Here is a 25,888-nt window from a genome sequence, read left to right as displayed (position 1 = left end):
GTGCAGTTGTTGGCTGTCATAACAACTCAAAATAATTAATGATATCAACTAAACTCACCTCTGAACATCGCTTCATCTCATCTACACACTGAGGTGAGGCACTGTCTATAAAAATACGGTCATCTCTACTCTGTGAAGTATCGGCATGTTTCTTGAAAATTTTTGCTAATGTAACACCTTAAACATTGCATTACCCGCTAAGAATATACACCGATGCGAGTGAAAACACTGGAGACCGGAAATTGAAAACAGTCGAAAAGTGGAACACTTCTGCATTCAGTAAAAAGGTGGTTAAATGTGCTCTCCTCTCCACTGGTAGTTGGTGTGTGGTGGATGTTCTGGCGCACTATCGCTGCCGTCGCATAGTCACATTTTTCATTTTCTTACTCCTCTTTCATTGTTAATAAATAATTATTTCTGTCTGACTATGATAGGAAACTTTGCTTGTTTTAATTATTGATCTGTCTTCTTAAAAATAACATATTTTGGGACATGCTACGATGCACGGCCACTGAGAAAATCAGGTAAATATGCAAGGTGGTCAGCAGGTGACAGATACATTACAACTGTACCCGCTGCATAAGAAACACGATAGCAAACGCTCCTTCTAAAGTCAGTGTTAGCTTTAATTCCAGAAAGCTTAGATAAGTAAGCCAGACAATTAAATGAATGAATTAATTGTTAGAAAGACAGACAAACAGATAGATAGGAAGACAGACAGACAAAGCACATCAACAGGTTAAACTAATAAAATCACATGTTCTATTTAGCGAAAATCCAATCACATCTCTGGAATGTTCTTACTTGGCAATAATAATTTTTTTTTATTTTTTGGTTGGGCAACTGGTTGTCTCTTCACGGGGTAGGGGCGTGAGAAGTTTCCTGAGTGGGGTACAAGGAAAATCTAGGTGGGAAATGCCCCCCATGTCCCCCTTAGACCCAGCTATGCTGCAGAGCTGTATAGCACTGAACTCTTATTATGACTGAGGCAGGTCAGATGACAGGTTGACCAATCGTGTTTCAGATCTATGAACAATTAACATGAAAAATTAAGCAGTTTTCTCATTTTCTTTGAAATAAAAATCAACATTTAAAGCTAAATTTATAATTTGTTTTTTAATTTTGAAATAATAAACAAATTAATGTAATCATATCTAGAGAAATTATCTCATTATTTGTTTCAAAACTGGATAATTAAAGTCCAATCCCTGTTTGCATAAATAACAATAATTAAATAAAAAGCATGTTTTCATTGTCTTTCACCTTTCAACAAAGTTTTTTTATGACAGTTTAAGCACCTTTGTTTTATCCAGCAACTGACAAACAGCAAGATGTTGTTTGATTTTATATTTACAAATTTTTAATAAAGGAGTGGTTATTGGTACTTAATACAATTAAAATGAATGATTAGATTTTCAACAAAATATGCAATTATTAATACAAAAGTAATCAATGAGTAATCAGATTAGATCTGTTTGGATTTATATATGACAGAAAAAGTGTAATCTAAAAGATTATGTTGTTGATTACAGTTTAAATTGTGTAATTTGTAATTAGTACCAGATTACATTTCAGAAGTAATCTACCCAGCACTGTCTGTGAAAATACCGTTATCTGCAGTCATTCACAAGCAGCAGAGACGTTGTACTTAATGAAGACCTTCTTCATTGCTGGCAAACATGGGATGCATTTCGGTATTGTTTCCCACCTCTCACAACAACTATAACCTTTCAAAATATGCACTCTCTCTACTATCTTTGAGTATGACTGGAAATTTTATTCAGCGATTAAGTTGCTACCAATTAAAGTGAAAAATATAAACCTGCAATAATAATGTTTAGTGACCTATTGAGATCTTTGTTCATGTCATATAATAGTTCATATTGTGTGTACTAGAATATGTTGTGTTAAGTGTTCAGCTACAAATCAATCAAGAGAAATGGAGGTCCAAAAGAAGTTGCTAAATAAAAGTTTTATTCAGTATTAATTTGACATTTCGAAGACTTTTTTGAAAGGTTTTCACTCAGCTACCTCTTTAACCTGGAAAAATTAGAAATTGAACAAATATATAATTAGTATAAATTTAAAGTTAAAATTGAGATATTAAACTAAAGCTTTAAAGCTGTGGCAAGTATGTTTTAAAATACCTCAGAAAGTAAATCTTTCAGTAAGAATTAGAATTGATATCATATAAATTACCTTTCCAGCATCACGGCTCTTGACTCTGAGTTTGTTGACCTGAGATTCAGCAATGTCAGCGCGCTCCTCAGCCTCCTCCAGCTCATGCTGCGACTTCCTCAATTTGGACAAGTGAGTATTGGCTTGTTCATCCTGCAACGTCAAATATATAGGTATACAAGGCACAAACAATGCAAAATGTGGCGTTTATAGTTTTCAAATGAGATACTCACAGCTTCTTCAGCCTGCCTCTTGTAAGCCTTGACCTTCATCTGAAGCTTGTCAACCAGATCTTGCAGTCTGGTGATGTTCTTCTTATCCTCCTCAGTCTGCAGGTAATATACGTACATTAGACTAGAATATAATAAGAAAAATATTATCTGAAATTTTATTACATTTTCTTTACCTGGTAGGTGAGCTCCTTCACTCTCCTCTCATATTTGCGAACACCTTTAACAGCATCAATTCCACGTCTCTGTTCTGCCTCAACTTCAGTCTCAAGCTCACGGACCTTAATTATAAACTCATTTCACTCAAAGAAATCAGGTTTACACTATCAAACACAAAATAATTAGTATTATAGTATGACATACACTTCACAGCACCCATATCAAGATTATGAACACTGAAATAAAGGCAAGCGTACTCTTGACTCAAGTTTCTGGAGCTGTTTCTTTCCTCCCTTCATGGCCAGATTCTCAGCCTCATCCAGACGGTGCTGCAGGTCCTTCACTGTGACTTCCAGATTTTTCTTCATCCTCTCAAGGTGAGCACTGGTGTCCTGCTCCTTTTTGAGCTCTTCTGCCATCATTGCAGCCTTTTGAAAATGACAAATTCCACAAATTTGCATTAGGTCTAAATATTTAAGTGTGCAGATTCTTGAGAAGCTTCTTGAATGTTTAATTACTCACATCAGTGATGGCCTTCTTGGCCTTCTCCTCTGCATTTCTGGCTTCCTGTACAGTGTCATCAACTTCACTCTGGATTTGAACAAGGTCAGCTTCAAGTTTCTTCTTGGTGTTCATTAGACTTGTGTTCTACAAAATGGATACGATAATTTAATTTCTTTTTTAACAACATTCTCAATTACCTTAATTTCAATATACAAAATCAACAGCAACTGTATGCTTTCACCTGAGAGTGCAGGAGTCCAACACGCTCACTGACATCCACCAGCTCTTGTTCAGCCACTTTGCGGCCTCTCTCTGTCTGCTCCAGAGCAGCTCTCAGCTCCTCAATCTCAGCCTGCATCAGAGTGTTTCTGCGCTCCACCATGGCCACCTGCTCCTTCATGTCCTCCTGTCCTCTTAGGGCATCATCAAGGTGTAGTTGAGCATCCTGTACATACATTTTTTTGAGGGCTCCCTGATTAGTTTTTTGCTTTTAATTTTTGTGTAGCATACTCATTTACATACTTATACAGCTGAAAGCCAGAAAGAGGTCACATACCTTGAGTTGTCCCTGAACATTCCTCAGCTGTTTCTGGGCTTCAGCAGCCTGGCGATTGGAATGGCTTAGCTGAATCTCCATCTCATTAAGATCTCCCTCCATCTTCTTCTTGATTCTCAGGGCATCATTCCTACTCCTGACCTCAGAGTCCAGAGTGCTCTGCATGGACTCAATGACTCTCTGGCTGTTCCTCTTGATCTGTTCCATCTCCTCATCCTTCTCTGCAAGTTTCCTGTCGATCTCACTCTTGACCTGGTTTAGCTCAAGCTGGACACGAAGGATCTTAGATTCCTCATGCTCCAGGGTGCCCTATAAAAGGTGAAAAATAATTTTTGAATTTCATATTGAAAACAATCATTAACAGGACAGGATAGTGCTACATTTTTTACAAAAAATAATACATATTAATCTTCAATACAATTATTTTCAGATACTCACTTCAGCCTCCTCCAAGGCTGTCTGAATCTCAGATTTCTCAGTCTCAACGGACTTCTTGGCCTTTTCCAGCTCATGAATGCTTTTACCAGTCTCTCCTAACTGCTCTGTCAGATCCGAGATCTCCTCTACAGAAGAGAAACAAAATAGTATCAGCATATTATAAACAGTATACACATTGAATTCCCAATACTGATTTAACACTGTAAAAAGTGTTTAAGTTAATAATTAATTCAACAAATGTGGTCTTACGCTGCAGGTTCTTGTTTTCTCTCTTGAGTGTCTCCAGCTGATCCAGACTCTCCTCATAGGAGTTCTTCATCTTGAACAGCTCAGTGCTGAGTGAGCGTGCCTCTTTCTGGGCACCTTCCAGCTCTGCCTGACCTTCCTCATACTTCTGCTTCCATTCTGCCAGGACCTTGGGTAGAGAAATTTCAGGCTCAGCTAACAATATTATTACTTAATTTGAGATGTGAGAGGAATTATCATATCACAGAAGCAGTCAAATTGTTTACCTTGTCAAAGTTCCTCTGCTTCTTGTCAAGGTTGGCAGCCAAACCATTGGCTCTCTCCACATCAATCATGAGGTCCTCCACTTCACCCTGGAGTCTCTGTTTGGTCTTCTCCAGAGAGGCACATTTGGAGTTCACTGCCTCAATTTGTTCCTCTGCCTCTTGCAGACGCTGAGCCAGCTTCTTCCTGTCATGAATTTGTCAACATTAATCTTATGATGCAAACATTTTCACATATTAACAAGTGTTTATCAGCTCCTCTGATGTTCATACTTGGACTCTTCAAGCTCCTCTGTGCGCTGGATGGCATCAGTTTCATATTTGGTCCTCCACTGAGCAACCTCACTGTTGGCCTTAGACATTCCCCGCTGCAGCTCAGCCTTTGCTTCCTGCTCTTCCTCAAACTGCTCACGGAGCAGGTCACAGTCATGACGGGCTGACTGCACAGCATGGGCAAGAGCATTCTTGGCCTAGGATGCAAAGTCAAGCTATTAGCTTTACTCTGCAGAGGCAAATATGTGGTCACAATAATTTTGCTCTAATACCTTAACTTCCTCTTCAATATGTCTCTTAAGCTCCTCAGTTTGCTGAGTGAAAGCTTGTTTGCCTCTGGTGAGCTGAGAAACTAGAGCCTCCTTCTCCTCCAACTGACGGCCAAACTCACCTTTTGGTGAGCAAGTATTTTAGTAATCAGTATGTTTGTTTCTAATAAGCCTTTGTTAAGAGTCAGAAATTCAATGAAGAATTATTTTAATACACTATACTTAATAATTCTCAACATATTAATAATTTGTTAATAATTTTCATCTCTTACCATTTTCAGTTTGAAGTCTTGCTCTTTGAGCACTGAGGTCATTTAACTGGCGAAGGTTCTCATCGTTCTTGGACTTAATTTCACTGAGTTGGTCCTCAAGTGTGCGGCACATCTTCTCTAGATTGGACTGCAAATACAAAGTCGTTAGATATTCAAAAAATCCTACACATTTGATTCATTTCTTTAGAAACACAATTCTCAACCTTTGCTTTGGCAATAGCCTCCATGTTGCTAGAGAGATCATCAATCTCCATTTTGTATTCACTCTTCTCCTTCTCAAGCTTCTGCTTGACGCGCTGGAGGTTGTCGACTTGCTCTCCCAGCTCAGCCACACTGTCGGCCTGCTTCTTGCGAAGGGCAGCAGCAGTGGCTTCATGCTGGAGGGTGGCCTCTTCAAGATCACGACGCAGCTTCTGAAATTCAGCCTCACGCTTCTTATTCATCTCAATCTGAGCAGAAGTTGCTCCTCCAGCCTCCTCCAGCCTCTCACTGATCTCCTCAAGTTCCCTGGAGAGATCAGCTCTCTGCTTCTCCACCTTTGCACGAGCAGCACGCTCAGCCTCAATCTCTTCCTCCAGTTCTTCAACACGAGCCTACAGGGGCATGTAATTAATTAATTTCTGATCTTGATTTTTTTAAACAAATAACAATGTAACCAAAAAAAAATAAAAAAAAAATACCAAAAAATTCCAAATACCTGAAGCTCCTTGATCTTCTTCTGGAGTTGAGCTCCAAGAGATTGTTCATCCTCAATCTTGCTGAGGAGCTGGCTTGTTTCAAAGTCTTTCCTGTGGGAGTTCAACAATAAAAATAACATACATAAACAACATAACACAAACATAGCAATAGAAATTCTAATAATTTGATGTTTTTAATTACTTTTTCAGTTTCTCATCTGATTGCTGCTTGTCATTCTCCAGGTCCATAGTGGTCTCAAGGGCCAATTTGAGGTCTCCTTCAAGCTTTCTCTTGGCTCTCTCAAGGTCCATGCGGAGCTTTTTCTCTTGTTCAAGGGAACCCTCAAGCTATGGGAAAACAATATATAAATGTTCAAAGCTAAAATGTACATTTAATGAATTAAGGACATGTTGAAATAGTAACTCACATCATCAACTTGTTGCTCAAGTTTTGTCTTAGCTTTGGTCAGTGTGTTGACTTTGTCCTCCTCTGCCTGGAGATCATCCAGAGTCTGCTGATGTGCCTCTTGGAGGGCTTTCTTCTCCTTTGTAAGCTTGGCAAGGCTCTCATCCTGTGCTGCCATTTCCTCAGTCAGATTCTTGACCTGTGTGATGTTGGATACTAAATTACTTCCTTTTGTCCTAATTAATATTCTTTAAAAAAATATTAGGTAACAATAGAAATGAAATAATATACTGTATTAAACCAAATCAAACTCAAACCTTATTTTCAGTAGCATGTTTCTCCTTTTCCACTTTAGCCAAGGTGAGCTCCAGGTCATCAATGTCTTTCTTCAGCTCAGAGCACTCATCCTCCAGTTTCCTCTTCTTGGCTGTGAGTTCAGCATTGATTTCCTCCTCATCCTCCAGTCTCTCAGTTGTCTCTTTGAGTTTAGCTTCAAGCTGGATTTTGTTCTTGATCAGACCCTCACACCTCTCCTCAGCATCTGAGAGATTCTCACCTTCCTGACAGGAAAAAGGATTTGACATATTATGATAAAAAATGTGTATCATTTTTAAATGGAACCAAATTTCAGTAAATTAATTAGTGCATACTCACAGAGGCTATTTGAAGCTGCAGATCATTCTTCTCTTGCAGCAGTGATACCATCTTCTCCTCAAGCTCCTTCTTTTTGGCTTCAGCCTTGGCAAGATTTTCTTTGCATTTTGTAAAATCCTCTTTCATGTTTGACAGCTCCTTCTCAGTCTCAGCACTCTTCAGCAGAGGCTTAATCTTGTAGTAAACTTTCATCCATGGCCAGTGTTTGACATTCATGAATGAGCGGATGTTGTATTGGATGGTGTAAATGGACTCCCTGTGAATAATTGGTGATTAAATGTCACAAATATCATAATGTATTACACGGCTTTCTGAAATACTTAATTCTGATTGGCCAATGGCATGATCTAGCAGTCTAATATTTCTCAGTAACAACTGCGCATCCAGGGATTAAAGCCCTATTCACAGGCAGCAACTTTATCACTTGATACTAGTCATTGCACTCTAAGTCGCTAGTGGGCGTTTCTACTGCTGTCGCTCTAACGTTATTGGCTACTTCTCGTATCACTCCGCATTCTCGACAAGTAAGCTTATAAAATAATTTCAACTTAAATCAATGTTTAATGTACATTTATTTATTTTGTAATAAGAGTCGTAATTAGATGGATAATGCACAGTCAGACAAAATAAACACCAACAGAACTCAAAACCAGAGGTTGAATTTAGCTGTTCAGCAATTTCATTCTTCTCAAATAATAACATAATTTCAATGCAAATCTATATTTTATGTCCATTTATTTATTTATTTGGTGGTAAGTAGATGTGTATTAAGCGAGATAATATACAGTCAGTCGGTGATTATTGCAAAATAACACCCTTCGGGGTGAAACAAGACCACTCCGCTTTGCACTGAGGTCCTGATTCCCCTGTCTGGGTTTATTTTGTGATAATGACCAGCTGACCGCACATTATCCCTTACATAACTCACCTCCTCTCCGTCATCTTCACATACTCCCTCCTCATCAGGTAACCACGGCAGAGAGCCTGAGTCATTGTGACCAGAGCAGCCAGTTTCTCATCACGCATCTCCTCAAGAACACCCAGAAGACCAGCTTTGAAGAACACCTGAATTCATGCACAACAATGCAGAATTTGTTTAAATTATAGCTGAAACATACAGCATGGTTATTGAATCTTTGAATTGTTGTAATGCAGAATATGAACCTTTGTGTGCCCAAATCTATACTCGTCATGATCAACATCAATGGATCCCAGTAGTTTCTCAGAGGCCTTCTTGTTGTCCATAAACTGTCCCTCAGGGATTACACCGGCATTCAGCACCTTATATCTGTGAAATAATTTTTTTTAAATGCTTCTTATTTTTACATTGAGATAACCCTCCAACAGGAAGTAGTATTTTCATGCAGTCCTATTTACCTCTGTTTGAAGTCACCATAGAGGATTCTGCTGGGGAAGCCCTTTCTGCAAATTCTGATACCCTCCAGTACACCGTTACACCTCAGCTGGTGGATAACCAGGAAGTTCTCCATGAGACCTATAAAACAGTTTATATCAAGAGCTTTGTATATAAACAATTCACATTAAAAAATCTGAAAGTCCTTCATTACTTCACCTGGAGTTTTGGACTCATTGGGAATTAGACAACGCACAAAGTGAGGATGAGTGCTCCTCAAGTTGGTCATGAGCTTGCCCAAGTTCTCCTGTGGAAGATAAAAAGGAGTTCTATCTTTTTTCAAATACAGCAGTATTGTTGTTATATCAGCTTCAACATCCTTTATACATACCCTGAACTGGGAGGACACAGTCTGCATGGAGCCACCCTTCTTCTTGCCTCCCTTCTTGGTAGTGTCTTTACAAACATTAAAATTATAAGCAAAATTCAAATTAGCTAATTATATCATTCTCTATTTTTAATATGCACTTATAATATATACAATTACCCTCAACAACAGGTGGGTAGAGAGTAGCCAGAAGTTTGACAGAAGATTTCTGGTACAGCTGCAGAACAGACTCATTCAGTGGATCCTTGTTCTTGTCCAACCAGCCAGTGACGTTGTAGTCCACAGTTCCAGCGTAGTGAACCAAAGAGAAGTGAGCCTCAGCTTTGCCTTTGGCAGGCTTTGGTTTCTGGAAGGCTTGGTTTTTGCCAAGGTGCTGATCATACAGCTTGTTCTTGAAGGAAGCATCTGAAGCCTTGGGGAACATGCACTCCTCTTCAAGAATGGAGAAGATACCCATGGGCTATTTGTAAATGAAGAGTATTACTAAATGTTTCACATTTTAAGAAATGTAAATGATAAAAAATTAAGAAATAAGCTAGTAAAACCTTCTCAATGAGCTCAATGCAAGAAGCCAAGTCCATGCCGAAGTCAATGAACGCCCAAACAATGCCCTCCTTCTTGTACTCCTCTTGTTCCAGCACAAACATGTGGTGGTTGAAGAACTGTTGCAGTTTCTCATTGGTGAAGTTGATGCACAGCTGCTCCATGCTGTTATACTGGGGGGGGGGGGGCATTTACTGAACACTGAATTTGACTGAATTTCAACTTTCATTAAAATTGGATAAAAGAATAATTCTTACATCAAAGATCTCAAAGCCAGCAATATCCAGCACACCAATGTAAAACTGACTGGCCTGTTTTGTATCCAACATCTGGTTGATACGAACGACCATCCACAAGAACATCCTCTCATAGATAGATTTGGCTAAAGCACTAACAGAGTTGTACACCTGTGGATAAAATACTGTGTCATTTTTATTCCAACGTCCTTCTGCTTTTGCAATAATAGTCAGATTCACTCATAATATTTAGGTCTAACACATACGTAGCTGGACATACTGTATGTTACTACATACCTGTGGCACGGTTTGACCTTTGGTCACATACTCATTTCCGACCTTCACTCTGGGGTAGCACAAAGCCTTCAGCATATCAGCAGAGTTCAAGCCCAGAAGGTAGGCGACTTTGTCAGCCTCTGCAATTTTTAGTTCAAAATTTATAATGTCATCCCATTTATTGCCCTGAAAACTATAGGAAATACTCTTTCCTATTTACAAATAGAAAAGGATCTTTCAATCAAACCATTCTTAACTGGGATTACACATTAAACAATTTGTTCTCACCCTCATTGCCATCAGGCTCAGCCTGCTCCTCACGCTGCTTCTGCTTGAACTTCATGTTACCATGATGCAACACAGCTCCAGTAAACTTGTAGATGCCCATCTTCTCCTCGGTAGTAAAGCCCAGAATGTCAATAGCAGTCTGGAAATTAAAAAAGCACTTAGATCTGCCATATTTACATGGAATACTGTATGTCAATAATCGTATTAGCAATTACTCACATCAGTTGCAACCAGCTCCTCTTTATCATCAATGCTTGCCACAGTGATTTGACCCATACTGCACATGGGGAAGTCATAGGGGTTGGTGGTGATGAGTGTCATTTCTGTAAAATACGCAGAGCATTTATGAAAAAGTATTTAACAATATTATTTTCCATTAAAAAAAACGGCTTTGAATGAAATGTGTCCACCTACCAATCAGCTCAGGCTTATGGTTGGTCATCATCTGGTAGAAGATGTGGTAGCCTCTCTCATCTGGAAGTTGGAATGTCACTCTAGACTTCTCCAGTAGATCTGTTGAGAGAATGTAATAAAGTCACATTCTGAAGAGTGATAGACAGTGAAAAATGTACAGATTGATAAATTAAAAGCATGTCCACCTACATGTCTCAATATCAGCACGTGACAGTTTTCCAGTTGTGCCAAAGTGAATTCTGATGAATTTACCCTGTTTAAAACAAAATCACATTGTTGTTACTGTGCAATAGAAAAATCCAGCACAACTGACCAAGTGCTCTGTATAAAAAAAAATGGTGAACTTACAAAACGAGACGAGTTGTCATTTCTCACAGTCTTGGCATTACCATAAGCCTCAAGCAGAGGGTTGGCAGCAATGATCTGGTCTTCAAGAGATCCCTGTATCGTGTGAAGTGTTTTAATGTATTGTACGCTTCATGTCTAAATTTAGTCAGGATTGTTTTAATTTATTTATTCGTTTGTTTTTTACAAATGATATAGTTACAAATATTTTACAAAAGGTGCAGGTTTTTTACTAATTCAGTTGGCAATTTTCAATATAATAGTCAAATATTATGTAAGACAACTGCAGTTCTTTATAATTCTTTACTATTTTTTACATACATAGATATGAACATAGTTTTATACCTGCATTTTGCCAGGAACTTGCTCTTTCTTCTTGTCACCACCCGACACTGCAACTGTGGCAAAGTACTGGATGACACGTTTGGTGTTCACAGTCTTTCCAGCACCAGATTCTCCACTGGTTTATGAGAGATGATAAGACAGAAGATGATTAGACATGTGCAAGTTCCATGAGAAGAAAATATAACTGTTCTTTACATCTTATAACAGTAGATACATACGTAATCAGGACAGACTGGTTTTCTCTGTCTGTAAATTCAAAGGTAATATTTTTTAATAGTTGTTTTATAAAAACTAAAATCCAGAATTACACAGATCAAAATAATTTGTTAAAATTAAAATCTTACCAGTTTGCATGAACTGATAGGCATTGTCAGAGACAGAGAAGATGTGGGGTGGGGCCTCCATACGCTTTTTGCCTCTGTAGGCAGTCACCACTTCTGAATCATATACTGGGAGCCACTTGTAGGGGTTCACAGTAGCACAAAACAGTCCAGAGTAGGTCTGAAATGAGCAGAGAAGTGGTCAGATTACAGCATCACAGTCTAAATGAATTTGAAAACTTTTTTTTTTTTAACTTACGTAGATCATCCATGCTGCATAACGCTCTTTGAGGTTATACAGCACAGAGGCTTCATTGAGATGGGTCATCATGGCCATGTCCTCAATCTTGTCATACTTGGGAGGATTCATTGGGAAGACATCATCCTCCTTAGCAACTCTCTCCTATAAATGTCATCCAGCATATATTAAATTTACCACAGAAAAATGGCAATGAGTAATGTATTGAGCATCTTGTTTACAAGCAATAAGTTAAATTCACCTCCTTAGTGTCAAGCAAAATAACGGTGACTTTGCCACCATCTTTGCTCTTGATTGTTCCTTTGAGATACAACTCTTTGGTATCAACCACATAGCAAGCAGTCTTAGCATCAAAGGGCTTGTTCTGAGCCTCAATCCTCTCCTTCTCAGGCTTGCGTAGATATATGGCAGCCTTGCCATAAGTGGCCATCTCCGCATCCGTACTCATGGTGGCGGCTTACTGGAAAACATAAAGGGAAATTGTATTGTTTTGAAATAATAACATTAAAAAAATGCAACTTTACACCATTACACCAAGCACACTATTAACAAAGTGATTTGCAATTTTGTACCTACATTTTAATTTTCATCTAAAATATTATACTAAATTAACAATAAATAACAAAAATTCAATTTTGTTTCAAAACAAGTCTGATAGCAATGATACATGTCTGATAAACTCTGCAGTCAAGATGTTCTATCTCTGTACTGTATCTAATTCCCCACAACAGTATGAAATTATCTACAAAGCACAAATATAGTTATAGTGTCAAAAACAACACAAAATCTTAACCAAGGTGTAAAAAACAAAGACTCACTTGACATAGAATAAGCTACATAAACATACACACAGATGTCATCCACCTACCTTCCCTCTTTTTGAGACCAGATTAGATTTCCTGCAAAATAAAACAGTTAAACATCCATGATTACCCAAATGATGAATTTTGTAAACACAGAGCATTTTTATAATTGATACTGCTTCATTACAAACTAAACAGGATCCTAGATGTATGATCAGTTTATCCCGTGTTGCTTCCCCTGCAGGTTTGAAGTGGTTAACATCAATCTTGCAAAGTCTATGCCAACATCCATGCAAATCAACTTACCACCAGCTGGAGCTCCTTCAGTCTTCTATTGGGCTGATCATACGGTCCTCTCTTATATTAAGATTTACTGGCACACTAAGCAGATACTAAATATGGACAGGCATTAGAGTTTTAATTACTGTGTATTTAAGCTGTCCATTTACAGTTAAGAATGGATGTAGAGCCTTATTAGAAACCAGTTCCAGAAATAAGCAATAAAGAAGTTGTATCAAATGTAATAGAGATATCAGGTAGAATCATAATCAGTGGATCATTTAAATTTGTATGGGTCTTATAACATATTTATAAGGGAATACCATGGATTGTATGCAGGTTTTCATTTTCAGCTGGAACCTGAATAACAAAATTATGTAAAACATTGAGAATACTCTGAATGATTCTCATATTTTTTACGACAAACATCTTTCATCAAAACAGATACATACTGAGTTACATTAATGACAAGCTGACCACTGCGTATTTGTTTTATATCATTTCTATTTACACCATGGCAAGCTGATGTGTTATAACTGGGCATTTCGCCACACGGGGTGGGAGCTGACTCATGATCACACATGCTGACTCACTGTGAGTTCATGGAGAAATTATCCGTATGGCTTGTCAACACTATCGTGTGTAAACGTTAAAATCGTTTTATTCATAATTATAGATTAAACTGTCCATTTGATCAAATATGCGGGTGATGTTTTTTCTTCATTAATCGTTTTGCTTAGTCATTTGTTTACAAAACAGTGAATGACTAACAAAACTTACCTCAATTATTATAATTGTTAAGAAATTCGAGAAATGTGTAAAGTTGGATTGATGTCAGCGATATAAAGGGTTTGTGTTACCCTTCTTTTCTTGTTGTGTTCTTTCACCCTGTTTTTCTCCCTCTCCCAGCACACACTAGAGCAAGGTGAAAAGTTGGTCATGCAATAGGTGGCGCCAGTGGTGTAGTAGTGACTGAAGAGTTGGTGGGGAAATAATAATAAACCTGGTCTCAAAAAGTCATTTATTTACACTTATAAAGTTAGAAAAATTATATTTTTCAATACATAAACAAATAATATTAACAATTTATGGTTCGTTGTAATCATAGTCTATTTTACTCTGACATACCTTTTGTGGCAGACAGTTTCTTGCTGGCAAGGTGTAGAGTACACTACAAAAGCTTAATATTAAATATCTATTTAAATAAATAGGTTTGATTAACTGTTCTTTTAACAGTACAAAAGGGCTTTATACTTACTCTAATTAATAAACTAATACATACAAAACCTTATACACAATATACTGTTAAGCACTGTATATGTATAACTGAGAATCAGAATCAGAATGAGCTTTATTGCCAAGTATGCTTACACATACAAGGAATTTGTCTTGGTGACAGGAGCTTCCAGTGCACAACAATACAAAACAGCAACAAGACATAGATAATAATAAAAAATAATAACAAATTGAATAAAAATAATAATAATAATAATAATAAATAAATAAAAATTGATGCCCAATTCCCACTACTTAGTAGGTCCTTGTGGTGGCGCGGTTACTCACCTCAATCCGGGTGGCGGATAACAAGTCTCAGTTGCCTCTACTTCTGAGACCGCCAATCTGCGCATCTTTTCACGTGGCTTGTTGTACACACCAGGACACCACGGAGACGCCGCATGTGGAGGCTCATGCTACTCTCCACGATCCACGCACAACTTACCACGTGCCCCATTGAGAGCGAGAACCACTAATCTCAACCACGAGGAGGTTACCCCATGTGACTCTACCCTCCCTAGCAACCAGGCCAATTTGGTTGCTTAGGAGACCTGGCTCACTCATCTCCTCAGTATAATTAAAGGTTATGGGTCAAAAGCCTCCTCGGTGTTCTGGCGGTATCATAGCTAATTTTAGGTGGGCATACGGAAAATCCTTTGAAAGATAGGTGGGCATACGGCGTATGCCTGCGCATGCCCGACTACACTACTGGGTGGCGCCAAAAAGGTAATTTGTTCACAGCGTACAGTAGCACCGTCTTTCGCGTGAGACATTAAATCGAGGTCCTGGCTATCTGTGATCATTAAAAATCCCATGGCATTTCTCAGAAAGAGGATGAGTGTAACCCCGGTGTCCTGGCCAAATTTGCCCATTGGCCTCTGTCCATCATGGCTTCCAAATAATCCCCTATAAATATGAATGATCTGCAACACTGTTAGAGGTCTGCAACCCGACCCAGGCCTGACAGGTTCAAGTAGGACTTCGGGTTTGTATGAATGAAAAAACAAACAGGCTTACCGAACTTGTTTCGCGCACGCGCTCTCACTCACAGATATGCGCGAACGGACGAGTTAGGGGCTGTTCACACCAAACAAGTTTTTGCGCACGTCTGTTCTGTTTTCCCATTGTTTTCCTATGTAAACACATGCTGGACGAATGTCTTTGACATTTACACCGCGTCTCGCTTTTTCTTCAGCGTTTCGTGCAGGACTGGCACATTTTAAACACCATGTCAAGTTAAAAAGAACTTCAAAATTTCAAAAACACATGTTGAGACACCTGCGCTCTGTTTCATTCTTTGCACTGGTCAGATTGTTTTTAGCACAGTTGTCACAAAGATTCAACGTTCTAAACAAGTTCAGTCTGCATAGAGGAGACTGTTGCATTGTTTCATTTTATTCCACATTGTTCTGCACCAAGTGAAGTTTCATCAAATAAACAGTAAGTCAATGCTTTTTTCCCTTCTGCTCTAGTGTACTAAGGGGCTGCTCTCCTTGAGGAGAATCCCCTGTTCACTGTGTAAAGCGCTTTGAGTGTAGTGTCAGAAAAAGTGCTATATAAATGTAACATTCATTCATTCTTGTTAAAACTGTGTATGTTTACTGTTTCATTACTGTTACGAATGTTGCCTATATGCCTACATAAAATACAGCCTATTGCAACAGTACTTGTTAGGAGAAGAAATTAGATAGTAAGCGATTTTGGGTTCGGGCTTAAATTTTTTTTTAAAATTTTCTCCCAATTTGGAATGCCCAATTCCCAATGCGTTCTAAGTCCTCGTGGTTGCATAGTGATTTGCCTCAGTCTGGGTGGTGGAGGATGAATCCCAGTTGCCTCTGCATCTGAGACAGTCAACCCGTGCATCTTATCATGTGGCTTGTAGACATAGCACGTGTGGAGGCTTAATGCCATCCACTGCGGCAACCACGCTCAATTCACCATGTGTCCCACCGAGAACAAACCACATTATAGCGACCACGAGGAGGTTACCCCATGTGACTCTACCCTCCCTAGCAACCGGGCCAATTTGGTTGCTTAAGAGACCTGGCTGGAGTCACTTAGCACGCTCTGGGATTCGAACTAGTGAACTAGCGAACTCCAGGGGTGGTAGCCAGCGTATTTTACCACTGAGCTACCCAGGCCCCTTGGGCTTAAAATTTGATGGTATCGTTCGAGCCGGGTCACGCGTCATGGGTGCAGGTTTCATTTTAAGGCCCATGCAGACCTCTAATCACTGTACTGTTCCTCACTGTAATCAGGCCAGCCTCCACTTGGAAAAATATGGTCAAGCTAGCCCCCACGTTGTTTTGCGGTACATGTATACACTATGCATTATGGTAAGACTGTGTAAGGACTGATTTAAAAATAAAAGCGACCTTCTGGTGAATGTCATTTCACATTCAGTCAGTCTGTCAATAATGAATGAATGAAAAAATAAATAAATTAATAAATAAAAATACATAACTACATAAAACAAAACTAATATATATATATATATATATATATATATATATATATATATATATATATATATATATATATATATATAAAATGTAACTATTTTAATTAAAAAATAATGCCTGCAAACTTAATAACTTTTAAGCACCAAAAGTGTCAGTGTCACACACAATGCCAGGACTGTCTGATGTTGAATTTCAAAATTAAAGCCCTCTAAAATGTCATATACATGCTGTGTTTTCTATAAATTCAGATAGATATTTAAAGGAAACGCCCTGTGTCCAAAGAACAATTTCACTTCAGAATGATAGTACACTACCTCAGAGTGTCACTCACACAATGTCAGGACTGTCTGATGCTGAATTTCAAAATTAAAGCTCTCTAAAATGTCATATATAAGCTGTATTCCTTCTAATTCAGATGGATAGTAAAAGAAAACTCCCTGTTTCCAAAGAACAATTTCACTTCAGAATGATGTCAGGACTTTATGAATTTGTGTGAATGCCATTCTGAGGTGGTGTACTTTCATTCTGAAGTGAAATTGGTCTGTGTAAACAGGAAGTTTATCAATGACAGTCTATCATTTTGGTGCTTAAAAGTCAGATGGTCTTTGGAAATGTATTATTTATTATTAAGTTTGCAGGTGTTAATTTTTTCCTAAAAGTAAATTTTTGGTTTAATATTTATTCATTTTTTTCATTCATTATTGACAGACTGACTGACTGACTGAATGTGAAATGACGTTCACCTGAAGGTCGTTTTTATTTTGAAATGAGTTCTTACACGCTCTTACCATAATGCATAGTATATACTAGCTTGACCATGTTTTTCCAAGTGGAGGCTGGCCTGACCGCAGTCTGTCCTCTCCACCGGTAGTTGGTGTGTGGTGGGTGTTCTGGCGTTATCACTGCTGTCGCATAGTCACATTTTTTCATTTTTTTTACTCCACTTTCAGTGTGAATAAATCATTATTTCTGCCTGACCATGAAATTTGTTTTAATTATTGATCATATTTTGGGACATGCTAGGATACTTGGTCACTGAGAAAATCAGGTAAATATGCAAGGTGGTCAGCGGAAAGACGTCTTACAACTGTACCCGCAGCAAAAGAAACACGGAAGCAAATGCTCTTTCTAAAGTTAGTGTTAGCTTTTATTCCATCAGAAAGCTTAGATAAGTAAGCCAGACAATTAAATGAATGAATGAACTGTTAGAAAGCCAGATAGATAGATAGATAGATAGATAGATAGATAGATAGATAGATAGATAGACAGATAGATAGATAGATAGATAGTAAAAAAAAAAAACAATCGTAAAAAACTGTCAAATGACTGGCAGCAATGGCTGCCAAACAAAACCTGTAAAATTTAAGTAAAATATCCTAATTCAAATAAAGATTTACAGAAATGTTCATTAAATGTTTTGAATAGAAACTCTGTCATTTTACAGATTTGTCCTGAATTATTACGACCAAACACCTTCAATAAAGTGTTCAGACATGCTCAAGATTGTAAAATAACAGATTTATATTTAAAGACAAAATAAAATCTCTAAAAATACTGCATAAAACAGATTAAAATAATCTGAAACTTTGGCTTGCAGTGTTTGTTTAGATTTAATGTTTAAAAATGTAATGTTAAAACATGTATAAATACAATATAAATACAATATTTAATGATTCAGTTTTTGTAGGATTACAGTACAAACCTTAAATTAAACATTTAATATTTAAACTACTGTCCTGATTAAAAGTAGACATTTTTCTTCAAATTCTCTTAAAATATAAGATTTAAGATTACTGTGAAATATCCTCAACTGAAAACATACTGAAGAAATAAAAAATAAATTGATACATCTAAAGATTTTCACTGTTTCAATTAAAGTGGGGTTGGAAACTTCATCACAAATAAAGTACACACCAATATTCTGCTCTGATAATATATGTGGACAAACATTAATCTGTCTTTTAATTCAGAATCCTAAATATACAAAGGTCAAATTAATCTGTACCAGAAGTGACCATGCAACATAGCAGATAAAGAACAATCCTCCTCTAAATTGCCAGTAATCAGCTGGATCCTTGATGCATGTATTATAGCAAGGTAAACACAGTTGTAGCTAAAAAATAAAATAAAAAGCCAAATAGTACACCAAAATCAAACCAACCATATAATAATTGTATTAACTGCAGCTGCGTTTATCCTGTTATGACATATCTGAGGGTCATGAAGGTATTTCCCTCAATGTTCTTCTGAGAATTAAATAAAGGATTGATGATGATGATGGTCTATTCCCCTTTCAGTGTGCCAACTCAGAGGAAGACAAAAATAAAAGTTACTCAGTTTTTCTATCGCCAGTGTGGGAAATGTCTTACACATGTACTTTGATGAGATCATTAAATTACTTAAGATATCATACTTAATATTACATGTATTAATCACAATGTAAGGTTAAGAAATAGTGGTTAAAATTTACTAATATCTTGTCTTATATACTGCAGATGATACTTACTACTGATACTTACTAGTGTTTCAACGCTTGATCTAAAAAAATGTAAGCAAGTTTCTTATCATTAGCAGTTATCAGTGTTGGAAAAGGGAATGTAAAAATTACTCAGAAAGAACCAGGCAACTACACATACATAACAGGTTTCATCTCTTCAAGACAAGCACAATCCGTATGATATATTTCAGTGTAGTTAAAGGAAAAATTTGTAAAACAAACAAAACGTTTTTTTATAAAACATATCTGCATTGATGGACATTACAATGACTTGTTCAGATCATATTTTACACACACAACTACCAGCCTGATAGTTTTATCATCTATTGGTGTTTTATAAAGTCCATTTTAATTCAGTTCAAGTGTGCATGTTTTGAAGTTTAAAATAGTCAAAGTTAAAGGTTTTTACACAGAATGCATATTAAATGGCCATCGGAATGCAGAGCTACTTCCTGGATAATTTTGTGGGATGACCAGCCGACTTACATTACATCATGAGGGGAAAACACACACAGACACACATACAAAAAACAATATTAACTATTGGCTTACTGACAGAGACATGGGAATGCAAAACTACTGTGAAGCGACTCATCATTCATACTGGAACGAAAGATATCCCATGTCGGCAATATGAACTGCTGAAGGCTGACTTTGTTAATCTGTTTAATGTTATTTGTACATCCTCAGCTGGTCAGGTTTTCATTTCACCTGCATCTTGTCGCAGCATCGAGCGCTTTGGTTCTCCTCAATCTGTGCCAGGTACGACGTGGGCTATATTGACAACTTTAATCTCTTCTGGAATCATGACAAACAAAAGACGGTCTGCAACTCAGTGCACGAGGGTCACGTGTGCTGACAAACAACATCCTGTAAGGTCTTTACCACACGTGTCCCCCTCATCCGACAGTAAATGACATCATCAAGACAACAAACTAGAGGTGGACAGGTCTGTATGTACATATGATCCCACTCACTTTAACATCCCAAATCAACCTATTAAAAAAAAAAAAAACATCCCTGTAGGTCCTTATCTGTACTCCCACCTGCTATTCCTGTTATGATTTCTGAAAGGTCAGTTAATGTAAACAGAGGTATTTCTAAAGCTAATCTTGATAACCTCATCCCCATCATTCTCAATCATACTACATCACACCTCACATGCTCTTAATTTTGCCTTATTGAATATCCATTCCCTGACCAATAAGTCATTTATGGTCAGCAAATATACTGAGGATAATGACCTTGATGCTCTTTCTGGGTTCCCACTCTTTTCAAGGCACAATTAGGCACATTCATTTTGAAGCGTGCATCACTTGAAGATTATTTATTTTTTCAATTAAATCAGATACTTTTTTTGTTTCATTATCACACTAGGACATATCACAATTTTAATTTAATTAATTGTACATTCAAACATTCATTTTCATCTAAATGTGTCATATTACATGACATTCTGCGTTTTATTGTTAATGCTATTTTTATGACTAAATTCCATGTTTTCCGCATAATACAGGTAGGGCTGCAACTAATGATTATTTTGATAATCGATTAATCTAACGATTATTAGAATGATTATTCAACTATTCGGCGATTATTGCAATGATTAATCATTAGGTCTTAACCAATTATTCAGCTTGAGCCCAGACATAAAAGGTTGTATTAAACATGCTTACTAACAATAAAGAGGACAAAATCATCTTTTAAAAATACCTCTAAATGACTTAACTACATTCACTACCTGAAAGGGAAAAAATAATTTAATTCAGTAAAGAAATTCACTGCAAAAAATCCTATTCTTATCAAGTGTTTTTGTCTTGTTTTCCATTTAAAATGGTCTAAAAATCCTTAAAACAAGATACATTTACTCGAGAAGCAACATATAAGATATTTAGACTTGCTTTAAGAGAATGTATCTTAAATATAAGTGTATTTTGTCACTTGGTTACAGCATAATTCTGCGAGTGCAGTAAAGACAAAATACACTTATATTCAAGATCTATTCTCTAAAAGCAAGTCTAAATATCTTATATGCTGCTTCTCAGGTGAATGCATCTTTTTTTTAAATGATTTTTAGATATTTAAAAATATTTGTATTTTTAATATTTTATTCAACATTCTCAGATAACAATTTTTTCTTCTGCAGTATAGCTGCTAAAGATAATGTATGTTTTAAAGGAGTTTTAGAAATTTATATTGGAAAACAAGCAAAAAACATACAAATCAAAAATGTATTTTGTTGCAGTATATAATGGGGCAAAGACTACCTCTCTCACTTTTTTGTTCACTTCAGTCCATCTTTAACTCTCAAAAAACAAACTCTCTCTTATTAATAAAGCTGCGTATTGCCAGTTTTCTTCACAATAAGAAATGCACAGAGATACATATACTATGATTCAATAAGTCATGAGCCATCACATTATAATCTAGCTGCATGAAGCGCTCGTGCTCGAGGGACCAGCGTCCCCGCGACAGAGTGTGCATCAGCCGGGTGCAGTTTTAATCTCTCCCCCTTAGATCAGGACATTCACGCAACTCATAGAAGAGGTGCTGTCCACACAGAGAATGCCAGTTTTGGAGTTTGTAGTTATTTACATGACCTGCTTCCTTATTATTTAAACTTTAATAAAACTATAAAGCATTAAATATAACTGCAATAAAGATGTAACGGCAGGGTGTTTTGTTTAAAGACGCTCGACATGCAAGTTTTGCTCCAGCTCCAATTATTTCACAATTAGAGTGCTTCAGTATTTACTTATTTTGTATAACTCTGTCATACTTTGCATCACCTGAAGCTGTTTCGAAAATTTTGAGTGCATCTGGACTGTGAGCTGTGTAATTCTTCCTCTCCTCAGTCAGACGTGAGCTGCAGTGCTCATCATTAGAGTTTAATGTGATCTCATGTTACTTAAATGAGATCAAACGACTATTTGACAATGACAAATTTTGTGGACAATTTTATATTGTCGACGTCATCATTAGAGTTTAATGTGATCTAATGTTACATTAAATGAGATCAAACGACTATTCGACAACTAAAATTTTTGTCGACAATTTTTTATTGTCGACATTGTCGATAACGTCGACAAATCGTTTCAGCCCTAACTACATGTGGTAATCGTGGTATAAGCTGACTCCAATCGTTGAATTATTGAAAGTTAATTTACATCACGAGGTATAAAGGCCGAATCACCATGCTACCAACCCAGTGTGAATTATTTATTTTTTTAAAATCAGTGGTCCGATTCTCATCATTGTATAAAGTTTATAACTGGCAGGAAAAAATTGAGACAATCACTGATCCACGATTCATGAGTTATTTTTTAAAAGAATAAGCTAAAAGCATCAACTTACGTTATTTTATTGATTCAAGTATAGCAAATTATCTGCACAATTGTGCAGAATTAACTGCAAAAATAAAGGGTATTTTTGCGTGGCTTGCTTCTGTTTCACAAATTTGTTCAGTTTCATTAATTAACTAGTTTCATGACCACTTCTGTATATGCCACTAGGTGGGGACAAACCAGTGTCTTATGTGCTATGAGTGAGTCACTAAATCATTTTGAGTCGTTCATGACCGAAATCTGCCAAGAAACTTTATAGTATTTAAAGGTGCGCTATGTAACAATTTTCATGTAATATTCGCCTTTTTTTGCCAATGTGTGAATGGCTTGTACTGCAGCTTAAAAATGAGACCTTCCCGGACTTCCTTGGTTGCCTATTAAAGCCTGTAGACTGATTTTCATTGGAAGGGGGCGGGTCGTTTTTGCCGGGAAAATCCAAAGGATGTGACGTTTATGCGTGCTCCCGAGAGTCTTGCCTCAGACAGTAATAGCTTCTCTTCCGCTATTCAACAGCTACAACAAACTGCAACACTAGGTAACGTTATCTTAGAGATGGAATCCAGCAAACGTCCGGCTCCCACCACAACACTGACTCATACACAAACTCAGAGTAAGCCAAAAAAAAAAAAAAAAAAAAAAACATTTATCTACTGAATCCCATCTGGCTAAGCCTGAACATGATCGTGGTCGAGCGAAATTACAGTGAACATCGGCATGGTATCGCTTTGAAATAATTTCAACAATCTTCTCTTTATACTAAAAGTCAGGTATACAGGATAAATTTAAGCAAATACGCTGATTTCTTAATTGTAGTACAACATATGGCATACAAAACATACAATAGTGCAACATAACAGTGCAGTGCAACAGTAAACAGTCTGGTATAGTTCGGTAGTATGTAGCTGTATGTGTGTGTCAGTATGCTATGTTAGCTGATAAGTAGTTTTAGTTTAGTCTCAAAGTTTGTAGTAAAACAATCATAACTGTGTAATTTAAATTATGCTACCTCATCTGTCGGCATGATGCCAGTGAATCACATTCAGTCTCTTTGTACATTACATCATTGTTTTGGATGCTTGCTCGCTGGCGTTCCTATGGTGTGTGTGCATGAGCGCAAGCACGAGCAACAGGTAGCTGGCTGCAGTTTCTGAATCTTACATACTGCACCTTTAAGTAACTCACAGACTCGAGTTTCCATCTCTGGTGTAAGTCTATAGGTATTAATAAAACTTTACCATACATTGTTAAAATTGTATTCATACACTGCAATGAAAACACCATTTGACCAATTAATTAAATATAACAGCCTACAATTATTTTCTTTTAAAACAAGTCATCTTTTCCTATAGTTGCTATGTTACCATGCTGAAACAATTGCTATTGGCTGTCTCACCATGTTGCTTTGAGCATGATTGGTTAATCTGACTGTCATCCAGGAAACTGTCTAATGACAACTGTGCATGTCTCTCTGTTAAGTTTGAAAATATGTCTGTTTGAGTGGGTGTGCTACTGCTGGGCATCCACAGACTCCGCACTGCTACTAGGTCAGTCCACTAGTAATGGTTTTCGCCTGGATTATTACATGGATTATTTTATATCTGCCTGCCAAATTCTTATTTCGAGTGAATTTAAGTTGTGGGATGTCAGCGGAGCACAAAAAACTGGAATATAGACACAGAGGAAGGGTCAGACGGGATCGGTTTGGTCAACCAAGTAAAGTTTAGTGAATTTATATCCTGCACAAATATTGGCGATATCAGGTATGAAATATTTTCCCTGTTATTTTCTTTAACAACCTAATGTAACGTTATGTTTTGTGTTCATGTCCTTAATTTATGTAGCCCAGTCTAAAACTATTCCATTTTAGACAAACAAATATGTAAACAAATAGAGATGAATAAATAATTGTAAATGTTTAAAAAGTATTACATTAAAATCAGTTAAATAGACTGTTTAATACAGTTCATAGTAAATTAAATAATGCTATAGGTGGATAAACAAATATTTGTCATTGTGTTAATAAAGTTCACTGAAATTCAAATAGATATTTTACTGTACACATATAAGAGTATCGTGGTTAGCTCACAACATAGGCTGCGCTCCACTTCACTTTTAACATCCACTGGCTAAGGCCGTGTGTCCACCAAATGTTTTCCTGAGGCCAGCAAATTTTTTCAATTGTTTGCAATGGGAGCGCCACATATTTAAAAAAGCCAGGAGCATGACGAGGCGCTGAATGTCTATTCCACGCTGAGCGCTACAAGTTTGCCGGGTTTTTTTTCTGGTCGCGGAGAGTTGAAAAATGTTCAACTTTGGATAAAACACAGCGCTCGTCACTGTCACTTTTTACCCAGCCGTCCAATCACAGTGGAGGAGGGGTGGGACAAATACCACATCGACCAACCGTCACATCCTACTTGTACAATGACTGAACAACAATGGAGAAGTTTGCTGGTCTCTGAGTATTCATGTCTGTACCAGATGACATTCACGGACTACCACAATATTAATATGAAAAAAACATAATGCTTCAGCATTCCCTTCCTCCAGAGCAAGGGCCAGAGCAAGTACTCTTCCTTGTACCGACATTTTTACATTCAGTACTTGTTGATAACGCAAGCTATCTGCGAAATTAGGTACTTGCAACACATTACTTCCGCGGATATTCCGTATCATCGCAACCAAAACGTCTCAGATGAAAAAACGCTGTGCCTCCAAAGCGCTCTCAAGCGCTCCCAGCTGGGCGTTTTCAGAAGAGCACCTGGCATTTTAAGCTGCAAAAAAGGCTTTGGTGGACACACGGTCTAACTAACCCTAAGCACTTCCCCTCGGGGGAATCCCCACTGCTATTTTGGAAGACCGTTCCACTTCATTCAGTGAGCGAGGGAAGTTTCTGTTGACAGACCCTCAACCCCTCGATTTTGACCGAGGGAGCGAGTCTACAATGATGTAAGCTTCAGGCAGCTCCATATCCCACAATGCAACTCGATTGTGATGTGACAGCAGATTGCACTTCACAAACTTCACCCCCACACAACTCTAATGTATGATGGAAGTGAAGTTAGGTCAATTAAGCAGTTTAGAAAAGTTATATTGAGATTTAACAGCATAATACTTGTAGCTACCTTAAACTGTATATCACACAGTTAGAGCCTATGTGTTCATTGTTATGTTAACATTTTCATTTGTGTAAATCTTGATTAATCCTTTCTAACAATTCATTCTAATGAAGAAAAAAATAAACAAGATTTATACATAAGCCTCTGAAATCAATCTCCAACATTGTTTTCTCAGGTGCAAGAATCACTAAATAATTTCACAAATTGACATCAGCC

The 25,888-nt window shown here is 37.3% G+C and overlaps 1 protein-coding gene across 1 annotated transcript; it reads right to left on the bottom strand.

Moving 5' to 3' along the window:
* Nucleotides 1–1,953: 1,953 nt before the first annotated feature.
* On the bottom strand, nt 1,954–13,094 carry LOC127421984 (myosin heavy chain, fast skeletal muscle-like). The gene is made up of 41 exons (XM_051665271.1): nt 13,003–13,094; nt 12,762–12,792; nt 12,135–12,353; nt 11,894–12,037; nt 11,659–11,815; nt 11,533–11,560; nt 11,315–11,429; nt 10,973–11,065; nt 10,814–10,877; nt 10,625–10,723; nt 10,430–10,533; nt 10,211–10,349; nt 9,944–10,062; nt 9,668–9,817; nt 9,413–9,583; nt 9,027–9,327; nt 8,871–8,935; nt 8,699–8,786; nt 8,503–8,620; nt 8,290–8,413; nt 8,054–8,190; nt 7,126–7,381; nt 6,789–7,031; nt 6,494–6,670; nt 6,268–6,413; nt 6,086–6,176; nt 5,592–5,981; nt 5,389–5,515; nt 5,120–5,238; nt 4,848–5,044; nt 4,578–4,761; nt 4,315–4,480; nt 4,066–4,190; nt 3,628–3,936; nt 3,313–3,516; nt 3,090–3,215; nt 2,825–2,995; nt 2,585–2,689; nt 2,412–2,507; nt 2,200–2,331; nt 1,954–2,040 (listed from the first exon to the last, which is right to left on the bottom strand). Exons 3-41 carry the CDS (start codon nt 12,339–12,341, stop codon nt 2,020–2,022), a joined length of 5,808 nt encoding a protein of 1,935 aa, XP_051521231.1. The 5' UTR covers nt 12,342–12,353; nt 12,762–12,792; nt 13,003–13,094; the 3' UTR covers nt 1,954–2,019.
* Nucleotides 13,095–25,888: the final 12,794 nt, after the last annotated feature.

The sequence above is a fragment of the Myxocyprinus asiaticus genome, chromosome 3 (genome assembly GCF_019703515.2).
Source record: "Myxocyprinus asiaticus isolate MX2 ecotype Aquarium Trade chromosome 3, UBuf_Myxa_2, whole genome shotgun sequence".
In the NCBI taxonomy this organism is placed as follows: domain Eukaryota; kingdom Metazoa; phylum Chordata; class Actinopteri; order Cypriniformes; family Catostomidae; genus Myxocyprinus; species Myxocyprinus asiaticus.
This window is presented reverse-complemented; position numbering and strand designations above follow the sequence as displayed.

Bases quoted from the DNA above. Each gene is read 5' to 3' on its own strand.
- LOC127421984 (XM_051665271.1), bottom strand. From the start codon at position 12,341: ATGAGTACGGATGCGGAGATGGCCACTTATGGCAAGGCTGCCATATAT. The intron at 8,621-8,698 runs GTGAAGTAATGA...ACTGTTTTATAG, and splicing joins CAATGAGTCCAAAACTCCAG to GTCTCATGGAGAACTTCCTG. The intron at 6,177-6,267 runs GTAATTAAAAAC...GAACTCCCACAG, and splicing joins TCAGATGAGAAACTGAAAAA to GAAAGACTTTGAAACAAGCC.